This window comes from Martes martes (assembly GCF_963455335.1).
Source record: "Martes martes genome assembly, chromosome: 9".
NCBI classification, from domain to species: domain Eukaryota; kingdom Metazoa; phylum Chordata; class Mammalia; order Carnivora; family Mustelidae; genus Martes; species Martes martes.
In genome coordinates, this window is record NC_137896.1 from 73,277,276 (window position 1) to 73,300,001 (window position 22,726).

At 43.5% G+C, this 22,726-nt stretch overlaps 1 protein-coding gene across 2 annotated transcripts in view; it reads left to right on the top strand.

The window, feature by feature from the left end:
- Positions 1-22,726, top strand: part of SPTBN1 (spectrin beta, non-erythrocytic 1) — a 195,932-nt gene that overhangs the window by 102,781 nt on the left and 70,425 nt on the right. For both annotated transcript variants that reach the window (XM_080812621.1, XM_080812622.1), the window contains one exon: positions 21,506-21,657. In XM_080812621.1, coding sequence (XP_080668747.1) covers positions 21,506-21,657 — 152 coding nt within the window. The remainder of the gene's footprint in view (positions 1-21,505; positions 21,658-22,726) is intronic.

Sequence of the window (22,726 nt, forward strand, 5' to 3'; positions counted from 1 at the left end):
AGGTTGTGAGATGTGAGAGAGACTTTTTGGAGTTGACATTTGAGCTGTAACTTAAAGTAGGATGAGAATTAATAATAATGAGATAATGAGATAGTGGGTGCTTGGGGATGGAGATAGGACGTGACCAGGGAAAGCTACAAAAACAGTGAGGTGTGTTGGGGAAATGGCTAGACATCTGCCTAGGATGTGACATATATAGATTTTCCCTTCCATTTCAGTTGTTAGTGCTTATTAGTAGTAGCTGGGGTTTTGGCTTCCTTGTTAACCAATATCCAGCTAATGTTGGCAGAGGTACAGGGAATCAGGTGGTTAGCAGCTGACATGAGTGAAATGACCTCGCACAGTGACGTGCATCTCATTTCTCTCACCTGGTAGAAAGGGCTGTTAGAACATCATCTGATACAGATGCAAAGTCCCCCGCAAAGGTATGGAGGGTATTACTCGTAGTGGCAGTAACCAGTGGTAACTTTGATTCCACCAAACACTCCTGCAAGGCTTTGCTGGCTGGATGCCCACTGCTTTAAAAAAAAAAATATTAAAAAAGATTAATTTAAAAAAAAACCATAAGCATTTTTGGCGTCTGTGCCCTCTGGGCTCACAGAATCAGTCCTGTTGGGAAACAGGCTCCTGAGGAGAAGGAGAACAAAAGAAAAGCTTTATCTTCATGCAGAGAGAAGGAAAAGTGGGTCTGTACTTAAACTCTACTGTGGTGGTAGTAATAGTAATACAGCTAAAGGTTTTTGCTACTTACTCTCATGCACTTTCTTTTCTTTCTTTCTTTTTTTTTTTTTTTTTAAAAGATTTTATTTATTTATTTGACAGAGACAGACAGTGAGAGAGGAAACACAAGCAGGCAAAGTGGGAGACGGAGAAGCGGGCTTCCCGCTGAGCAGGGAGCAGGATGTGGGGCTCGTTCTGGGGACGCTGGGATCACGACCTGGGTCAAAGGCAGACGCCTAATGACTGAGCCACCCAGGCGCTCCTCTCATGCACTTTTCTAAGTACTTTGCATGTATTGATTCATACGCTTCCTGAAGCATCCCTATTAGGAAAGAGTTATCTCCATTTTGGAAATGAGGAAACTGAGGTGTAAAGGCTGCTTTGCCCAAGGACACTTAACTAGTAAGTGGTAGAGTTGGGCTCCCAGCCCAGGCTGCCTGGACTGAATTCGGAATCCTCCACCAGTTTGCCATGCTGCATCTCAGGAGCGTTTCTCTCATGGTGATTAAGGCCCATGCTTTTGTCCATTCTCAGATTAGCATTTTGTTAGGACTTCACAACCTTGATTTGGTGGATGCGATTGTCCCAGGTACAGAGTCCTGATCCTGCTCCAACTGTAAAGGGTTTGTTGAGCCTTTCACTCCAAATTGGTGGGGGCGGCAAAGGGGGCGGCATGGTAAATGCAATGTAAACTTGAAGCCTTGTCTGGTCCTGGAAGACTTCATTCCCTTTTCTTGGATGGTTGGTTTGCTTTGGTAATTCTGGCACAGTAAAGGGGACTCAGCCCAGCAGCAGGCCTGTGCGCCGCGCCTCCCCCACCCCCCCACCCCACCCCCCACCCCCCCACCCCCCCCACCCCCCGCCAGTGGTGCAGATTTGTCACCGTGTTAGATACTCAACATTCGCCATTTGCATTTCAGTAGTGTTGGGTTTTTGTTGTTCAGACATTTTGGTTTTCGTCGTGGTGTTTGTTTTATTTTGCCAGTGAACAATATTATTTGTTAGAAGACTTGGAGAGCCCGGAATGAAGGGTGGTAGTGCTGGAGTAGAATTTTGGAGTTAAAGATGGGATACTCAGTCCCATGGCATCAGCTACAGAGAAGGTAACCCTGGGCAGTTTTCAGTGGTGATGGCGTTACCTAGGAACGTGCAGTGGGGCCAGAACACCACATTTTAAGTTTACATTCTAGGAATGTGCTGATTTTTCTTGACTTAAAACATTTTCAGCTGCTCGAGCGTTTGTGATATATTTAGGCCAAGTTACCTTTATTCTGTGATGTCCATGTGTGAATAAAGGAGAGAATCCCGATTCTGCTTCCACTGCTGCAGCCAAATAAATGTGAAGATTTCCAGCTGCTTATCTGTATTTTGTTTTCAGGCCACCTTTTGAGTTTTCCCATGGCAGATGTAAAAATAGTTTTTAGGAAGAGCACCCACAACTGCAGGCTTGGTTTTGTTTGCTGTCCGTTGTGTTTGGTGTAAGAGGAGCAAGGGGCTTATGTTTATTGTATGTAGCTCCCCCCCCCACCCAATTCCAGAAACAATGTAATTTGGCCAAGGCAAGTGTCTCCTGATGATCATTTTTTAAAAATGTGTTTGTGATGGTTACTCTGCTGCTCGCACAGTCTGGAGCCACAGAACTTATGTTCAAACTGTTGGGTTGGTGGACACTGGGTTTGTTCTCTCCTTTGGCCTATAGAAAAATGTGAACATCTTTCTTTGGAAGGGCTGACAGTAGAAGTACTGAAAGGTGCCATGTCACTGCTGCATACCTGGTTGTTTCCCCCCAAGAAATGTTCTTTTGATGGTGCTGTTAGAAAAGCCCTCTCATATAACATATGTGTTGTGAACTCACATTTTGATCTCTTTTAAGAACACACCTTATTTTATGGATTTATATAGTGCAAGTGATCTCTCTCACCTTTTCTCTGAAATGCAATATACTTAAAATGTAGAAGGAGCTATGACAAGCATATAGTCAGGATGAATTAAAATAGTTTTGATTCATCGTGTGGTACCCTACAGGTATAAAGAGTGACACCCAAAGCGAGAAGACTGTAGTCCCAGGTTGTCAGCCTCTGTTGTTTTTAGGATTGATTCTGTGGAGATGGCAGCAAGTATGTGGCCGTAGTATGGGTAACCCATGTAATATCACAAACCAAAATATCTCTGAGAACACCTGATCCCTAGGGACGGTTGCTTTGTGTCTGTACAGTAGGAACAGCATAGCAAGCAGGGAAATCTTGAGCTCTCTCAATACGAGAACTGTGTACAGACCAGATCCTCACTTAGTTGGAGCACACAGCTGAAGATTGGGCATTTCAGTGAGTCTGACTGTTGCGGTTTGGTCCTGCTTTTGAATTGGGAAGATCTACTCTGTGGAGGACTGATAAGTACCTTTATGAGTCCCAGGAACTCCTGACTCTTAACCTTGGGGTTTAGGTAGAACCTAAGTCTTAAAGCTTTGATGAAAATGTAGGAACCAGTTCTAGCCAAATGCATTGACTAAAATGACTGTATTGTTGGCCAGGTCTTATGAGAAAGTACCATGTGACAACAAGGTCCTAAAACTGTAAAAGTAAACAGCCTCCAGCAGTTAACTGCATTTACTTTGGAGACAGGTTATAAACCCAAATCTCTATGCTGAACTTGGATGAGTGTTTCTTTTCTCCTTTCCTGGGGTAAAAGTTGATGAGAACTGCTCTCTGGTATTGCTAGGACAAACCTGTATGACCTTCCTTATGTAAATGACTAACAGGGAATATTTTCATTTACTTCAAAGCCATTGTATGAAAGAGGTTTGCAGGCTGGTCCTGATAACCTCTGGCTCCTTTGGGTGGAGGGAAGCCAAAGTTGAAAAAATTCAAGCTTCTTAATTGTTTGATAGAACCCTAGCAAATCCTCTCCAAGACATTGATGGATCTAAGGCTGTTTTTCTTTGGAGTCATACCCCTGTGAGAGTTACTCTGGGGTGACTTTTTTGTTCCATAAGGAGTATATTTTATTTCTTGGTGCTGTGCAGAGTGGTGGTTAAAGATAGAACTATGTTCTATCTAAAAGCATCTGAAACTTTTAGGAAACCAGTAACATTTAGAGGCTTCTGGCCCACTTTGGCTGAACACCTTTCATTTTAAATGCCCACCCTGGCTCTTCACAGTGAGTGTCTTGAATAAATAGAGGGCAAATTCATCCAAAGCCACTTGAAACACAGGCCTTTGTGAATTGAGACAATCAGTAGTAGTGCCATCTTCTGCTTATTTGAGTGTCTGGGGCAATGGGGTGGGTGTGGTAATCCCAGGATATTCAGATTCTCACTCTTAGCAAAAGGGTCTTCCCTCCCTCTCTCATTGTTTGGCAGAATGAGAAATGTATTGCCAGGAGCGAGTTAATTCTCAAATGATTAAGGTTCCTATGATACATGTTCAAAAGTACCAGGCCTTGAGATGGGAAAGATGAGATACTCACATAACAAAATAACAGTACAAGTGGAGGATGGAGAACAAAGGAGTTGTCCATGGTCACTAAGTGCTCCACATTCATGACTGACAACCCTTTTTAATATTCTTAGTGTTGGGGAGGAAGGGATGCTCTGAATTGAGAATTCTCAGTAAGGGCTTCAGTGAGACACAAGAAGGTGAGTGTCCAGCTTGCTTAGGACATGGGCTTTTTCGGTGTTGACCTGTTGGTGCTGCTTTCCAGGGGATCATGGCTGGCACTGACCTGCCACCGTGCCTTGGGGCTCCCACAGTTACCCCTCAGGTGGCGAGCCAACCCTTGGGTGGCATAGCATTCATGCTTTTTTTTTTTTTTTTTTTCTTTCTCCTCTGGGACCACGTGGAGGCCTTTCAGGGATTTTCCTGAGAGTATAGCCCCACGGTTTTAAAAAACTGTTCAAGGCCTGAGTTTATAACAAGAGTAAAACCCTTTTTCCCTTGTCATTACTGCTGCTTCCTTACTCACTAATTAGCCAGCTGCTGCAGATCTCATTAAACTTCATTAATCCTGAGCATCTGTCTATAGGAACTGCCTCAAGATAAAAAGAGGAAACTCAGCTAAATGTTTGTATTGCTGCTAATTACCCCAAGCTATACTTTTTATTAATTAATTACTCACTTCCAAACTGAATGAGGACCTTTCCCCATGCCAGACAACTGGCATTTCCCTCTCCCCTGGCTGCACATAGGCCGTTCTGTGGTTTGGTGCATGGGATACCTTTAAGTCTCAGGGCCAAGAATTGGATGGCTCCGGAAGCCTGATTTTGTGTAACCTCAACTGTTCAAAGCTTTCAATCAGTAATGAATATTTTTTTTAAACAGATGCATTCTTTAAATTATCTCATATATGATGGCTGAACAATTACAAAGCCAGTTTTCTTGACTCAGTGGTTCCAGAGTCTAAGGAAGAGTTGTAATGGAGGTTGGGATGGGAGTTGGATATTTCCATGTTGTAACTAAAGGTGACATTTGAAAAGGAAAGTGTTGATCTTGGGTTTGAATTGGTGGTGATGGAAAGCTAGGAGTCCTTGCTGGTACTTCTCACAGGTGTCAGGCAGGGCAGAGAAGCATACTTCCTTTGTTGGGACTTGGCGAGAGATCCCGATGGAATTGAAAGCACCGTTGAATGGAGGATTCTTTTTGGTAGTATATTTAGCTCCATTATTCTCCCTTTAGGTGGGGAAGAAACATTCACATTAGCCTTGCCTCCTACATCATCTCAGATGCTGGGTAAATTCCTTGGAATGGAGTATTCTGTTTAGAGCAGTGGGGACTGGCAAGGCAGACCTTGGTTCAACTCTTGGGTCTGTGCTTTGTGACTTTGGGCAAGTTACTGAACTTCTCTGAGCTTTAGTTTGCTCCTGTGCAAAACATGTTTGGTAAGAACATCTACTTTATATAGTGGTTGAAAGAAGTCAGGGTTTTAGTGCTTAGAAGAGTACGTGGCCCTTCAGTAAGTGCTCAGTAAACCCCAAGTACACTGGTGGATATGGAAGACAATAATTTAATTCCCTGATCATTTGGGATCATGCTCATGGAGATTCCCACTTGTGTAGCTGAAGCCCTGGTTGATCAGCCCCATTGGGTTCTGACCTTACCTTTGGCTGATTGTTGATGTCACCTAGACTCAAACCTCAGCAGTGAAGCTTTGACCCCTTGAATCACCTCTGGTCAGTTGATTCTAGGTGCTTTGCTCTTTCCTCTCTTTTGCCACCTGTTACTTCAAGTATAATTAACTGTTGATGAGTCTGGTGTGTTATTAAACTGAAAACCCTTCCAGCATGCATCCTAATTTTTTATTGCTTCGTATGGTGATTTACAGACACTTTTTAAAAAAATGGTATTTGTTTTTCCTGCAGATGAAATCTGAGGTGGCACCCGTTTACGAACTACTACTCTAGCATCCTGTAGACTTCAGTGTTTCTTCAGTGAATGTCACTTATTTTTGTATTAATATCCTCAATTCTCTATTAAAAGGAAAAATTAATACTTGTTTGCCTTATTTTGCTTATAAATGTTTTATAAACTTAAATACTGATTTGGCATTCTCCAGAAGATAGGCATGAAAATTCAGGGTGACATTTTATTTATTTTAGAGTACTCACCGAAGACAGCATTTCACATGTGACCTTTTGTGGTGCCCCGGGAGAATGTTTTCCTCCAGCGGGTGCCCTTTTCATTTCCTGCTCATCAATCTCAGACCTGGGTTCTCTTATCAAATTAAGATGAATTGTATGTTTCCCCCTCAAATGGAAATGCCCTTTGAATATTTCAGAAATGGTATGTGCACAACCAACAAGCAGTCCGGGAATACAAAGTGGAAATCCTCCAGTCTCTGGTTGTGTTCCCTTGAGACAATTACAGTTATTGGTTTGGAAAGTAGCCATGCATATTGGTTTTTTTTGCTTGCTTACATTTAAACTTACATTTAAATATGTGTACATTACACACACACACACACACACACACACACACACATCTCCATAGGATCATGCTAAACACATGCACTGTTTGTAACTCTTCATTCATGGCCATCTTCCTAACCCATATACTGCAGATTTCCCCTCCTCTTTTTAATGCATATGTACTATTCTTTTACATGAATGCGTCTTATTTTAATTAACCTGTTAGTATATATGTTTGGTTGTTTCTGGTCTTTCCTCTTTTGTTGTTGCTGATACCTTTTTTTTTTTTTTACAATTTTTTATAAAATATGCCATCTGCACCTTCTGTATCTTTGTGTGCTTGCAGAAGTGTTTCCAGAAAGTAAATATTTACAGATGTGATTTTGGTAGATGGGGAAATGCATATTTTAAGTTTGATATTGCCCATTTACTCTCCCACCAACCACACACCAGTGTGCCCTTTTCTCCATGTTTTCAGTAAGTGGCAGGATTGGTCTAAGGCATAGTTAGTTTACTTTTGCCTGCTCTGACCTAGCCCTGTAAGTGGAACTTTCTGCCACCTCAGCGGAACATCTGTGGGCTTTGAGCCCTTCCTACCCAGTTCCAAGATTATTATCTTTATACAGGCTGTTGAGGAGAAACAACTAAAAAGTCTTCATTAAGCAATAAAATGTCCCTGAAGAACAAATCAGCCATAGCATTCGGCTTTCTGGGCGTATCTAGGTAACAGCAGAAATACTTCTCCTGTGACAGGGTTGCTTTACCCTCCCCCATTACCTCCATAGACTTGGCAGTGCTACAAACAGCCAGGTCCCCACACCTGTTATAAGGACCGGACTCTGTGGGGTGGGAAATAAAGCCTTGCTTATGGGGATGGGAGGGTCCTGAGGTGGGGGTCCTGCATGTGGGGGCACATTCAGGGATATTGTAAAGATAGACTTTCTGTGTTGTGGGAAGGGATTTGCATTTAGGTTTAGCAATACTGTGCAACAGGTTTATGTTTCCACAGCAAATAGAACAACAGAAGAACCTGGCTCCCTGTTTATGTCCCTGCTCCTCCCCGTTTGTTGGTTTTTTCACATGAAAGAATTAAGGTAGATAACTAGCTGTAAGCTAGGAAGATTCAGTATGGTCTACGTCACACTTGGGGCACTGTCTTAATGAAACTGCACTTAAAGCTTTGATTAGTGTCCCCCATCAATGATGAATAGGTTTAGATTAAAGAAAACAAAACAAAACAAAAACCAAACTAATATAAACTGCGCTGTCCTCCTTTGATTAGGGTGAGGGAGCCCTTGGTGCTACCCACACTGTTGACTAGGTCATCACAGGGACTGAGTCCAAAGTCTGTTCTTCTCCAGTTTTTTGTCCTTCTTTATTAAAACAAGGGAATGTACATTGTGTACTTAAGGGATCTGCCTGCCAAAACTCTGTAATATTTGGCTTTATAAGAAATCTTGTGTAACCATTCTGTGTGTGAGGTTGAGTAAAGCCACAAAGGAAGTTACCAGAATTGTTTTTCAGGGTTTGACCCTGTGAGTGATAACTTTCTCTTTTTCATTTTAATAGAGCTTAAAAGTGACTAAATGGTGGTTGAGTGTGGGCATCAGTTATCAAATGCTGTGGATGCTCAAGGAATTGAAAATTTCTTGCTCTGACTGCTGTCCAGCGCCTTTCCTAGTGCCTTCAGACCAGTTACTTAATAAATGGTTGTTCATTGGTTAATAGATTAACCCAAGAGGAAACAAAAATGAGAGGAGGGCTGTGTGGCTGAATGTTGGGTACTAGTGTAGAACATGTGCTGTTCTACATGGAATCATTTTGTAGGCAGTGAAATAGTTGGCTGAGTTCAAATTCATAACCGAGGATTGGGTCAGAGCTTATCATTCAGTAAATTACTTCCTGAATGAAGAACACTCAATGAGCAGTGAAAATTTTGGTTTGATACACTGGGCTATCACTTAGAAAATAGTGTTAAACTCGAAAATTCTTTAGTTCAGTCCAGGAAGTGGCTTATCTTTACAACTTAGTGTTTTTAAAAAAAAATCTTGTTACAACCATTAGCTATTTCTGATATGCAACTATAATTTGGACGTCTTCTCCTCCAAACACATGAAACCTTGGGCTTACTTGCATATTACAGTTGTAATTTTGGAGTTTGGCCTGGAAGTTGAAACAATCTTATTTAACTTCTCAGTCTTCCATTTCAACCCTGATAGTTTCTATAGGGAGTCATGGTCGCTGCCAAAGGGGTTTAGGTGACAAAATGGTAATGATCTTTAGGACAGAAGCCAGTTTCTAAATTCTTTTGTGTTTACATTTATTTATTTTTAAATGTAATTTCCCGTTAATTGGAACCTTGTCCTAATTCTAGTTCTAAGTGATAACTTGGCATCACTGTAACATTCTTTATCTCAAACGGTAATCCTTTGCAGATTAAATTTACAGATATAACTATTGGGAGGACTTCCATGATAGATTATTTTAGAAGGGCATTTCCACAACTGATTCATTTAGGAAATGATCATGTTAGTAAGCACTGTTTCATCCATGAAAAACAGACTACTTTGTGGTGACCTTTAGGTCTTTGTCCCTCCTTCTTATCTTTGTGTGTCTCTGATTTTATAAAAAAGAGTTTCTTAGACTTTAGCTCTTTGGAATAGTGAATTAGAGGTAAGTTGGACATCTTCCTCAAATAGGACAGCTATCAGAAACTATTCTGAATGGCTAGAACTGGTGCAATAGCCTGGTGGCAGCATCAGCCTTTCTGAAAGCATTGAAGTACAGGAGTATCCTTTTGAATCTTGAATTTCTTACAGTAATGTAACTCTAGGGTACGAAAGAGAATTCTGTTTTTCTCCTTGCATTGTTGACCCTAAGAAATCTAGAAAACTGGAGGAGAGAGAATATCATAAGCACAGGCCAGGGTGCACACTATTTGATTTTTAATACACTGGCTCAAGCCAGCTGCATTGTCCACAGAACAGTATGGCAACCCTTTGTGTGCATTGCATGAAAGAAGAAACATAATAAATTCTAATTCTCACTACCCCTGCTTACTCCCAAGGCTCCTGTAATAAAAACCTACCTTACGCCTTGAAAATGAAGGGATTTTATTTTCACCAGTGAATTAGTGTGCCACATGATGACCTGGATAAGATATATTATTTACTGCTTCTTTAATTGTTACTAAGTAAAGGTAATCCCCTCCCCCCATATATGGCAATGAAATTAGTTTATAAAGTTTTAGTGTACCAGTTATGTTTACTGTCCTTTAAAAAATCCTGCCCTAGTCTGTATTAATGTTAGCATTCTCCCGTATAAGTTGGCTACTTAAAGATGAGGGGTCTGTTTAGTTCCAAGCTTTTTCAACCTTTTGAGGATACTACAAATTACCCTTCTCTACCTGGGACTTCATATTTTTTAGCTTCCTTCCAGGGAGAATTGGGGGTTGGAGAGGTGATGGCGAATAAAGTTTATATCAGGGTAAGAACCAAGGACCTGAAGCTTGTGCACACGAGAAGTAGGAAGTTGGGAAACCTGGCCTCAAGCCTCCTGACTTACCCTCATCCTTCGAACATGAAAGTGCAGCCTTGAGTTCTGGCCTGCGGTGTCCTCTGTGTTATGTCCCTCCTGACTACTGGGATAACACTTTTAATCCTGTTGTTTCAATGAAAATACTCCGAGGCTAGGGAGGGGAGAGGGCCCGGAGTTCACCCCCTGGCTGATCTGACGTGTGGGCCGCATTCTGACGTGCGGGCATGTTTAATAGTAGAAATTCAAATGGTCCTGGTATGATTATCTTGTTCTTAGCAAGACTTCAGTGCATATTTGCTAAGCGGATTTTATTTGAAAATGGAAACCAACAAGGGGGGTCCAGGACTAATGATACTTTAGAAATGTTTAAACCAGGAACTGATGAAACTTCAAGGGCCAGGTAGTTAACTCTGTTAGCCTTTGCAGGCCACATAGGGTCTCTAGCATATCTCCTCATTTCTCCTTCAGTACACACTCCCACCCCCAATATGAAAAAACATTCTAGTCCCTAGACTGTACAAAAACAGGCTATAGACCAGAGTTTGCTCTTTACTATTTTCATTTGATTTTTTCAGTCACAAAGGAGCTGACCTGAGTGAGTGGGTATTGTTTTGGGAGGGTAATACCTTATTTTCCTCAGGCAGTGTGGGATGGTGGTGTGAGGAGGAGCTTTGGGATTCTTCAGGGTTCACACAGATGAGGGTTCTAATCCTGGGTGTGCTTTTGCTACCCACGTACCCTCAGGCAAGTCACCAGATTCTTTCTGTGCCTCATCTAGTTAGCACTGACGTTTTAATGAGCCAGGTGAAGTTAATGATGACCCTAACCCAGCATCCACCAGCTCGGGGGAGCCATGTAGGACTGACTTCATCCTCGGTCCTGCAGACTCTCCCTGGCTGCAGCTTCAGGCTGTTTCCTGCTGGAATATCAGGCTCATGATAGTGCTTCTTGCCTGTGAAGGAACTTTGAAGTGTGCCTCCCAATGTCAGATAAATTTAGTGAATGGTTTCTGGATATTTCTTGAGATGTCCTTTTTTTTTTTTTTAAACCTTTATCATATTTGGTTGTTGGGTTTTTGTTTTTTTTTAAAAGATTTTATTTATTTGAGATAGGGGTGGGACAGAGGGAAAGAGAGAAAAGCAGACTCCTGCCTGAGCAGGGAGCCTGACACAGGGCTTGGTCCCAGAGCCCCAAGCTCATGACCTGAGCTGAAGTCAGCTGCCTAACCAACTGAGCCACCCAGGCTCCTCTATCATATTTTGTTGATTAAGACATATGTAACAAACTTCAGAAACATCTTTATCAAAACACAGTTACAAATTACAAACTTCCAAGGATTAAGTTGCGTTTATTTTAAATATTGTGTGTGTGTGGGGGGGAATCTATTATTGGTGTCAAATAAATGAGGTATTGTTACTCAATCCATTATAATCCCATTGCCCAAGGCTTATGAAACCTATTGGTTATAGTCATTAATGACTGTGTAACCTTTGGCACAGGATGCCTCTGTTTCTTCAGCTTTAAGCTTGGAATAATAATAAATATATCTAATAACAGTGGGTCTAAATAAATCAATAGATTTAAAGCAGAAGAGGTTCTGGCACATGGGCTCAATAAATTTAATATGTTATTGTTGCTACTGTAGCAGCTGTAGTAATTCCTTTGGAATCACCAATGTGAATCAGGGTACTGACAGTAATTTTTTAGACAGTATAATAAAATTCAGTATTACTTAATAGTTGCCTTCCTGGAAAATTATGTACAATTCAGATTTTTAGTAAAATTAAATAACATTCTTTTTTAAAATAAGCTACATTGATGGATTGTTTTGCACTGGAACCAATCATTTCCTTTTATCATTTACTTATATTTTTTCCTGTGAAGCCTTTTTAATATTTTAAAATAAATATAAAACACTAACATACATTTCCAAGTTCATCTAATACTCTTTTTTTTTTAAATTTTATTTATTTATTTGACAGACAGAGATCACAAGTAGGCAGAGAGAGAGGGGGAAGCAGGCTCCCCACTGAGCAGAGAGCCTGATGCAGGACTCGATCCCAGGACCCTGAGATCATGACCTGAGCCGAAGGCAGAGGCCTTAACCCACTGAGCCACCCAGGTGCCCCTCATCTAATACTCTTATCAAGGTGTGAGTTTCCCCAGAAATTAGAGTGATTTGATAAATTTGGTTTTATTTATTTGTTATTTTTATTCCGCTTAGTTGACACACAGTGATTCAACAACTCTGTAGGTTATGCTTTGCTCACCCAGGTGTTGCTACCATCTGCCACCATACAGTGCTGTTAGAGTACCATTGACTATATCCCCTGTGCTGTGCATTTTATTTCCTTGACTTATTCATTCCATAGCTGGAAGCCTGACTCTCCCACGCCCCTTCACCCATTTGCTCATCCCGCCCTCTGGCAACCATCGCTTTGCTCTCTCTGTTGATGGGTCGCTGTCTGCTTTTTGTTTTATTCGTTTGTTTTGTTTTTTAGTTTACACATATAAGTGAAAATTTTCTCTTTTTTAAAGGCATTTAATTTTCCTTCCTCGTTTTGGCATTTTACACTACTTATTTCACCTTAGTTCTCCGCTTTGCTCTTGTTGAGAAGAGCCAGTGGTATTCATCCTGCCGTTTGCTTTCAGAGTTGGCTCCTACCATCCACCACCTTAGCCTCCTCCACAGTCTTGACTTTTTGTGGATTGTGACTTTAAGGGGCTTGCCTTGAAGCGATGACCATGACTGGGCGGCAGGACCCCTGGGAATCAGCCTTCTTTCTCAGCTCATTATTGTGAGTCTCCCTCTGCAATGTCTTAGTTTCCAGTTGACAGAATTGGGCTGGGCTACGCAAAAGAAAGACCTGCTATAAGCCTGCTATAAGCCGCAAGCAGGGCCTGTTCCACTGATGTAAATCGTAGGTGCAAGGTTATAGAGAGTTCACAGTTGTTCTGTAGTCTGCATATCAGACTCTTAGGTGTTAGCAGAGAAATGCATATTTGCCGCACATGCATTTAGAACAGATGTTTTCATGTGTTTTGTCCGTAAAGCAGGTTAAACTGTTAGGAAAAGTATTTCAACTGAAGTTCTATTTATATACAGATTTGCAAACATAAATTAAAGGCCCGCCCACATGCAGACTAACCCGTCACAGGGAGGCCTTTAGTCAAAAGATTAGTTTCCTTCCTTTTGCTGCCTCAAGATAACAGTTTGATTCTCTATTATCAATACAGCCAGTTGCCTGTTTCCGGTTTCCTGCTCTGTGTGTTTTGCATGTTGCTCATGGGAAATGATTTATTTTTTCAAGCCAAGGCACATATGGGAACTCCACCCTACTGTAGTCTTTTGTTTTGAATTAGGATTCCTTTTTTTTTTTTTTTTAAACAACTCAAGAATTGAGCTTTAAGGGGTAAATTGTTAAAATTAGTATAAATTAAGTCTTGTGACTATTGTCCAATTTGGTCATGTTAAGATAATGTTATAATTACACCCTTATGTATTTTGCTGCCTCATTCTGCTGTATACGTATGTGATGGCAATTGCCACAGAACAAAACAAAATGAAAAATAAAAACTTTTCAAACTTTTCAGGTTAGTTTTGGACCCCTTTTATTCTGAAAGACCATACCACAAAATTGCATTATTATCATTTATCAGACCTTGAGGAACAATTGCAAGAAGCAATTCAGTTATGAAAGCGTTTTCGTTGCTGTACAGTGATAACATTTAACTTCTTAGGCCCCATCTTTGTGATATGAAATTTCTTTCCTCAGTAATTTCAGCAGGACCAACAGTAACAGCAGGCTTTATTGAGCGCCTCTTTGTTGGGCTTTGCAAGGTTGCTGGTTCATTCTACAGATGTTTGTTGTGTACTCATTCTGCCAAGCATATATATGGTGAGGCACTAAACAGATGTAGAATTGAGTCCTTTTTCCTGAGGGCAATTACAGGCTAGTTGAGAAAAAGCGTACAGGATACGTGGTAAAAACAGATCACATCCCATCAAATGAGGGCTTGTCGAAGGGCTAATCTTGGCCTGGGGTCTCAAGGAAAGATAAGAGAGGAGGAAGGGCCTTCCAGGTTCAGAGAATGGTGTAAACAAAGAAATGTGCGTGGGAGAATTTGGAACGTAACATAAGACCTGTGGATGTATTGGGGGATCCCAGAGGAAAGTGTGCCTTCTCCGCAGAGGCTGCTCTGGACCCTTGAATTCTCATCTCAGCATTTTGGACTCTCTTGTGGATGGCTGGAAGCCGATGAAGGTTTTTTTGGTACAGTGGTGTGACTTTGAGAAACCACTGTTTGGGGAAGGTGACTACAACAGTAATGCCTAAGATGGGTAAAAATGAGGGGTGCGTGGGGCTGGTCCAGTTAGTAGGGCATGTGGCTCTTGACCTCAGGGTCCCAAGTTCCAGCCCTATGTTGGGTGTAGAGACTACTTAAATAAATAAAAACATTAAAAAAAAAAAAAAAGACGGGTAAGAATGAGAAAGGCGTGAGGGACTTCAGTAATTGTTGAAAGATGGGACCTGAAACCATCCTAATTATAGTGAGCTTTTTCTTCCAAACACTCAGAAATACATCTTGAAAAGATTGTCCTGGTAGCTGATCCTGTACTATTTTGTAATATCTTTTGTTATTTTTTGACTTTACATTTTGTTTCCCCAGCTAGACTAACTAGTTTATTGAGGGCAGGGGACCTTGACTTAGACACAGAGTTCTACATATAGTAGGTGCTTTGTAAACACTTGAGCTTATTAACACTCTCAACTTCAGATTAGCCCTTACCCAGACAGTTATAATATTGTCCATTTAAATAATTCAGCCATTCATGGGGCTGTGTTCATGGGATGCTTGCTCCATCGCCTCCTTTTGATTTCTTCTCAGCTTCTGTCCTCCTTTCTCAATTCCTACTGTGAACCCACATCTATACCTACCATAGCTATCAGTCTATCCAGAGAAAAATTGCACACTTGCCACCTCTTCCTTAAGATATACCACTATCTTAGCATAATTGAAGAGGATCCTGGTAAGAAAATATTCTTGTGTTATACCAGCAGGTTCAGACTATTTGAAAAGTAGAAGAAAGATCTTCTCTCTGCAGCCAGGTATAAATCTAGTCTTTGAGGGGTCATTTGTCAGTTCCTGTTTCTGTATTTTCTTTATTTTCCATCCAGAAATGTTCCATGCCTTCGGGCCTTTCTTCACCCCCGGCTCCCATCCCCTTTCATAGCCAGAATTGTGGCATATGGTGAACGTGGTTGTGTTTAGCACTCTGTGCATGGGGTGTTGCCAAGAGATGCTATACAATCATTTCCATCGCACAATGCCCTTCTGTTCATCAAAACTATTTCTATCTCCTTTAGCTTAACTTACGCTAACATGGTGTTCATTTTTCCAGTTACAGCGGATTTTCCAGAGTAAGTAAATGTTGAAGCATTACAGTTTTCCAGTATTGATGATGGTCATTCCCTCAAAAGCGCAGAAGTCAGTTATGTGCTTTGAAGGGGATGAAGATGGAGAGAATATTCACAGCCTTTTGGTTAAAATTAGGCAAGAACGTTTTCTGTTATAAATATTTCATCTTTTCCCTAAGCCATCTTCTGAAAATTTTAAAGTTAGTTATCAAAACCCAAAGACAGTGAATCTAGGTACTTAAAGAAGACGGTGTAACCAAGCATGCATCCTAATTCGTTTTAACCTGACTGAGCAGTGGGAGAGACAGAGAAATACCCAAGGATACCCAGTAGTATATGCCAGCTCTGGCTCTCCTGGCTGCTGATGCAGAGCAGCGCTTATCCTCCCCGAGCCCTGAGCTGTGGTGGAGATACCTCTCATGTCCCACCTCCCTGACAGAGTTGCTGTGCACGTGCATCACAGTGTAACTGCAGGCACGCCATCTTACCAAAGTCTGTTTTCAAGAAAGTGCGCCATAGAATTTTACTTACGATTCACTCCTTTCAGGGATCAGAAGCTGGTGCGGGTGTTGCCACTCACTCAAGGTTGGGTTTTCTCTTCTGCTTCTCAGTGGTTCTCACTTTCCAGGTGGCTGGCTAATTTTTCTCTGAGCCTGTGGTGCCAAAGAATTAGCTGGAGGGATCTTAACACCTGGAACCACTCCTGGTTCCTAGGTTTTCAGGGTTCTGAGGACATTTTGGTAGAATTAGTGGGTCTTAGAAGCTAATTTTGAGAGTAGCTTTAGGCTTTCCTGACTCCCACTCCTGCATTGACACATAGACTCACCGGCCCCCCCCCCCCCCCCCACTGGTTCCTTCTGCCCTTTCTTCACCTGGTTCCCCACGTTACTGTCTCTGGGCTGCTAGCACTGCAGGTGCCTCAGGTCCTGCCTTTCATTGGGCAGTTGTGTCCTCAGGTACCATCTTGGTTTCTACTCTGCCTACCACATTGTACCACTCATTGTGAAGAGGGGTCAGTGAGGAACTTTTGAACCTGAAGGCCCTCATGTGGAGGAGTGGGGATATCCATATTCTCTGTGGCTCTGTAGGTGGAGTGAGCCTTGCTGGGCCATAGAGACATATCTAGACTGGATGGAGACACTGTCCAGTAGTTGGAGTTGCCTAGTGATGGAGCAGACCCTTTCACAAAATAAGGACTTGGGTTAGGATGGTGAGATGGTGGGTGATTCTAGATCTTGTATCATGGAAACCTGTTGGGTTTTGTGTTTTAATGCCATGCTAGGGACATTATTGCATTGTGGTTGAGAACCCAGGCTTTCGAGCCAGCCTGCCTGGAAAGTTACTAATTCTGCCAGTGGAAGTAGCTGTGGGGACTGTAAAGCACATAGATACCTACCTAGGACATAGTAAGTCTCAGTGATGATATTGTTATCTTAAGAAAGAAAGAACAAGCTGTTTTCTTTCAGTAAGACTGTTAACAGCCTACCGCCATGTCCACACACATAGTTTCCCCCCTTTCTGGGATTTTTAAATAGCTGGCCCAGGTACAGTAGCAGGGATGTTTTTGCTTTTGAAAGAGTGTTGTTTTAGAGGACTTCTAAAGCCTTGTTCCACCCTGCGGGCATGTGGCTCCAGGATCCTGGATCTCAGCTGGTTTGAACGGATGAGAGCACTGCTCTGCTGGCCCAGAGGAGAAGGAGCTGATTTAGTGAGCATTTATAACACACCAGGCCCCATGCTTTGTGCTTCACCTCCTCATCCAGTGCTAGAGGGACCTTAGGTCAGTCTCTAAATGAATACAGTGTGGAGGGGGAGGGGGCATGGACTGGCACAGCTGAGAGGTGCTTACCAGGACCGTGGAGGTGCCTATTCCTGGGAGGCAGCACTTACCAGGTTATGGGCAGGGAGGGCTGTGGTGGTTGGGGGAGGGGAGGAACAGGGAACCTGCTCCAGTGTCAGGCTCAACCATGTCAGCTTCGTGGGATCAGATGCAGACATGACTTGGCCTAAGGGACAGAAATGCCCACTGCCATACTGGGCCAGAGAGACTCCTACGCCTGTGGTTGTCCTGGAGGCTGAGGCAGTGGCAGCTGCTACTGTTCTTTTCTTGCAAAGAAGTAATAAGTACTTTGTGGGATGAGTGGGGTTGAAGGTACAGAGATTTCTCCTGCTGTGGCCAACATGTAGACCATCAGGATCCCAAAGCCTTGGATGTGAGCTAAGAGAGTAATGAATGAACAACACCCCCAACTCAACGCGTGTCTCTCTGTCTCTCTGGGAAGTGCAGTTTGAGACACTACGGATGCCAGTTCCTTTTGGTGGGAGCCCAGAATGTCTATACCAGGATTTCCCAGCCTGGGCACCACTGACATTTTGAGCTGGATAATTCCTTGTGGGGGCTGTCCATGCACTGTAGGATGTTTACCAGATCCCTGGCCTCTACCCACTAGATGCCAGTGTAGCACCCATCCCCCCAGGCATGACAGTCAGAAATGTCACCAGACTGCTACATGTCCTGAGGGGAGGTGAGAACCACTGGTCTAAATAACCAAATCAGGGGCGCCTGTGTGGCTCAGTGGGTTAAAGCCTCTGCCTTCGGCTCAGGTCATGGTCCCAGGGTCCTGGGATTGAGACCTGCATCGGGCTCTCTGCTTGGCAAGGAGCCTGCTTCCCTCTCTCTCTCTCTGCCTGTCTCTCTGCCTACTTGTGATGTCTGTCAAATAAATAAACAAACTCTTAATAAATAAATAAATAAATAACCAAATCAGTATGGAGTTTGTAAGGGCTCCCATTTCTTGTTAATCAGATTTGCCTCATACTGGTAGAACTGGAAGTGGGCTTTCCTTTCTTGGCTCCTCCCACCGCTTCCTTACACAGTTCTGGCACAGTGACAGCAGCTCGGGCTTGGAAACATGCCTCTGGACTGTCTTCCATCGTCTGTGCCAACGGCCTCCTCCTCCTTCTCAGGCAGGCATCTGGTTGTGAGTGCAGGGGTGATGTCATTGTGCCTTCCCAGGAAGGGTGGAACAAAGGACAGAGTCCCCAAGGACATGCCGCCTCATCCTCAGCTAGGCTGCTGGGTAGATTTTTTTTCTTTCCCTTTCCCTGGTTCAGGCCTCAGAAATGTTTGTTTTTCACCAAGCCATCCATTGTAAGAGGACACACTAAGCTGACTGGACTTTGTGTGTCACTGCTGAGCCCATTTCCTGCCCCTAGTGTGCCATGAGAGTGTTGGTTCTGGTCCAGTCCTTGGATGGAATCTTCCTTGCCTTTTCCAGTGCGTGGTGTGAGCTGGAAGAAGTTAGGTCTTATGTGACTTCTCTGGCACGCTTACATGACCTGGGGCCTGCTCATAGGCTATATGGGGAACATAAAAGAAAGCAGGAGTGAGGACAAGAAAGCAGGCTCTTGTTGCTCTCCTTTTATTTTTGTTCAGGTTCTTCTCTCCCTTTTTCCTGGAGTTTCTGGGGACCTGGAGCCCTCTTCACACAGATCTTCAGGCTGTGTGGAACAGTTTTAATTCCCCTCAGTGCTCTGCTCTACCAGTGGCCTCTCTGCCTCCTCCTGGGGGAGGAGAGTCAGGGCTGGGCTGTAACTCTCAGAACTGGGTGCTGGGGGAGTACACTTACTGTCTTTGGAAGCAAATCTCTGGAATCCCCTCATAAAGGAGCCTGTTGATTCAGAACCTAAAAGAAGCCAGGAGTGTTTCTATAATGTGAGATTCACCCAAAGGAGTGACAGTTGGCTGAGGAATACCTTTTGTGCTTGTATATTTAGAAATACCATAATCCAAGCAGGTTTTTGTTTTGATCTTTTTCCCTTGATAGGCTGGGTGTGGTAGTGACTTTGAGCCCAAACCCTTTAATAAAAGCCTTGATACCCATCAAGGGCTTTATTAAAGACATTTCCAACTCCAGTGTAGCACATAAAATGTATTAAAAAAAATTAGTTGACCTGAAATACATCTGAACCAGGAGTTACTTGCTGTCTGTGAAGTGTACTTAGGAGAAGCTTAATATCTTTGTATTGTGTTCCGGACCTCCTCTTTCAAAACACCCCACTTTCAGCCAAAAAAATGCAGCTCCTTGTGTCAGTGTCATGAAGTTGCCGGCCATCATGATGATTGTGTGATTAATAATGCATGTGATCGTCTCTCTGTGACTTCTCAAGATGTTACTGGTACAGCTCCTTTTTCATCCACACTGCCCCTTACTACCTATTTCTCGTTCCCTCAGTCCTGCCCTTTCTGATCCTTTGTCTGTTTTGAGTGGCCTTTGTCCCAGGGGAAGGCCCTCTTTTCTGCTGGACAGACTGTTCGTTTAGAGAAAGGCTGAGCTCACCGCAGCAGGTGGCCAGCTGCCTCACCTGCCAGGCTCTCCACAGTACAGGCTTACCTGCTGTGGGCTCTGCCTGGCTCCCTCCCTGTGCTGGGGTAGCTGGAGGCTTCCTCAAAGCCTTCCAGGGAGACCTCCCACGATGCTCTGGCCTGCCTGGGAGCCTGGTACCCCTGGGCCACCAGTACATGCCTGTAAGCAAAGGTTGCTTTTGAGTTGTCACCTAGTAGTGGTGAAACACATAAAAAATTTTGGGGATCTGCTTTCTTTTTTGTAGATTAATGCATAAGCTTTGGTGGGTTTGGGCTTAACACTGGAAGGAATAGATCTTGAAGGGTCTTTTGGCACACATTCATGCTAAAGAACCAGAAGTGGGGTGAATAGCTGACGAAGGGTGTATCTGTAGAAAACAGTGAGTGAGTACGAATGAGTACAGGGTACATTCTGTGTGTCCCTGTTGAAGGTTTCAGCAGCCTGCATTTAGAACATTCTTCAGAAGCAAGAAGTTTGGAAGCCTCTTTGTACGGATGTGAAAGGCCAGTTCTGGAGATGTGTCTAGAGTTTTAGGCTTTGAATTGGACAGAACTTGATCAGTGATGCTTGAAAAACTACTGTTTTCCTGGATGACTTCGTTATTCTACTAACATACTTTAGACCATAAGCTATCAGTTGCCTTTTCAGTGAATGGTTAAAGTTTGGAGATCATAGCTATCCACCCATCTTATGGAAGGGGACCCTGAACCCAGTATTTCAGCACATTTTTGGCAAAACCTTGGGCCCAGGCTCTGTTCTCCAGCCGGATAGCTTTGCATCTCACCATGTTGCCTGCCATTTTCTCTGTTGTTCGTGGGGGCATGGGACATGGCAGGTAAGAGTGTCATTACAAATCAAGGTCATGGGGCACCTCGGTGTCTCAGTTGTTAAGCACCTGCCTTCGGCTTGGGTCGTGATCCCGGGGTTCTGGGATAGAGCCCTGCATCAGGCTCCCTGCTTGGCGGGAAGCCTGCTTCTCCCTCTCCCACTCTCCCTGCTGGTGTTACCTGTTCTCCCTGTGTCTCTGGCAAATAAATAAATAAAATCTTGGGGGGGAGAAAAAAACAAATCGAGGTCACGAGTGAATCCATCTTCTGATCCTTTGTACATGAGGGAAGCAATTTCCTCCTGTCTCCTTAGCTTTCCTACCCCGCATCCCTCCATATACTGTGTACTTCCCTAACACATGCCTTTTGGAGGAATGATCATAGCTGCAACGTATACTTTAGAAACTTTACCAAACATTAGGCTGCTGGGCAGAGCTGCACAGGCCCCCCTGTGATCTACTGTGTCCTCTGGCCTCTTCATCAGAGAGCAAAGAAAATGAAATGAATGAGAGCAAAGATATTCTGCTGGTGGTATGTCTAGGGGCTCAGATGTGTTCAAGGGTTCTGTGGTTCCAGTATTCCTGAAGAGTTGATCATGCTTAAGAGGAGCTAAGTTGAGGTCTCATTAGAGTTTAGTTTTCCTGTTCTTCCTTTGGGGTCTTGTGACCCCGCTAGCACATAGCTGCTGCCGCCGTGCTGTAGCTGATGGTAAAGGGAGCTCCCTTCTGCTTGCAGATGAACGCGAAGCCGTGCAGAAGAAGACCTTCACGAAGTGGGTCAATTCCCACCTGGCCCGAGTGTCCTGCCGGATCACAGACCTGTACACTGACCTTCGAGATGGACGGATGCTCATCAAGCTGCTGGAAGTCCTCTCCGGAGAGAGGCTGGTAAGTGGGACTGTTTCTAAGTGACTTGCACCATAGGTCAGAGAATGTTTTTGAAAAATCAAGTGTGGGCTTCTTCTGATGAATTTTGCAATTAATGATGTTTTTGAGAAGGATGATCTTGATAAGTGAGATGAGCATGTTGGAAAAGGCTCCTGTGTACCATTGTGAGTCTAGGTGATGTTCTTGAACTGTAATTAAACGGCCCTGTTCTGGTAATTTGTGAAGTTACTACCCTTGGTCTGAAAGATCTTGGCTGGTGTCCCCTGTTAAACAGGGCCCAGTGCTGGAAATTGAAGGGCCAGACTCGGGCCCTGGCTCCAAGATGAATCTCTCTCCCACGAGGTCATGGAATAATTTTAAATCTGTTTCTTACAGGTTCTCTGGAAAATCTGAGCTGCCATTACAAGGTGGCAAGAATTGAATTCAGTAGTCTCTGGTGTTTTTGCCTTCTTCCTTGCATACTTTTAATTTTGGGGGTGGAGGGAGAGGCTGGTGTTTTGTCATCTCCTTGGAAACAACAGAGCTGCTGATCAGTTCACTGTGTTGTTTTGGGCAGGGGAATTGCCAGCCTACACTGAAAGTTCTGTCCCCATTCTGTTTCCCAGAGCTGTTGCAGCTGTCTTGGATGTGACTTTTGTATATGAACCTTAAAGCAGTCCCTGTAACTGACCCAACAGGTTTTGTCTGGTCTTGGTTTGAAAATACGTGCTAAATTGTACCAGAGCATATGTAGTTCCGTAGGTGGTAGTGGGACTAAGCCAAACGGTGACACCTAGGGATAGAGCCCCACATCTGTAGTGATATCACTGGGAAACTATGACGCCGCTGGTTGGCAGGACTGCCAGAAAGCCTTATTTTTAACTTGAGCTCCACCCTGTAACTCGACAGCCCCACGGGTCTGTATGCAGACAGACTGACACACCTCTGACCACAGGCAAGGGGCTGCCCTGTTACTAGCCAACCAACAGAACTGCCTCTTGACCCTGGGTGAAAACAGCGTTTTCTCCCTCCCTGCCCCTCTGTTCAAGAACAGAGTCCTATAAAAGTTGGCGAGGCCCCATCTCATCTG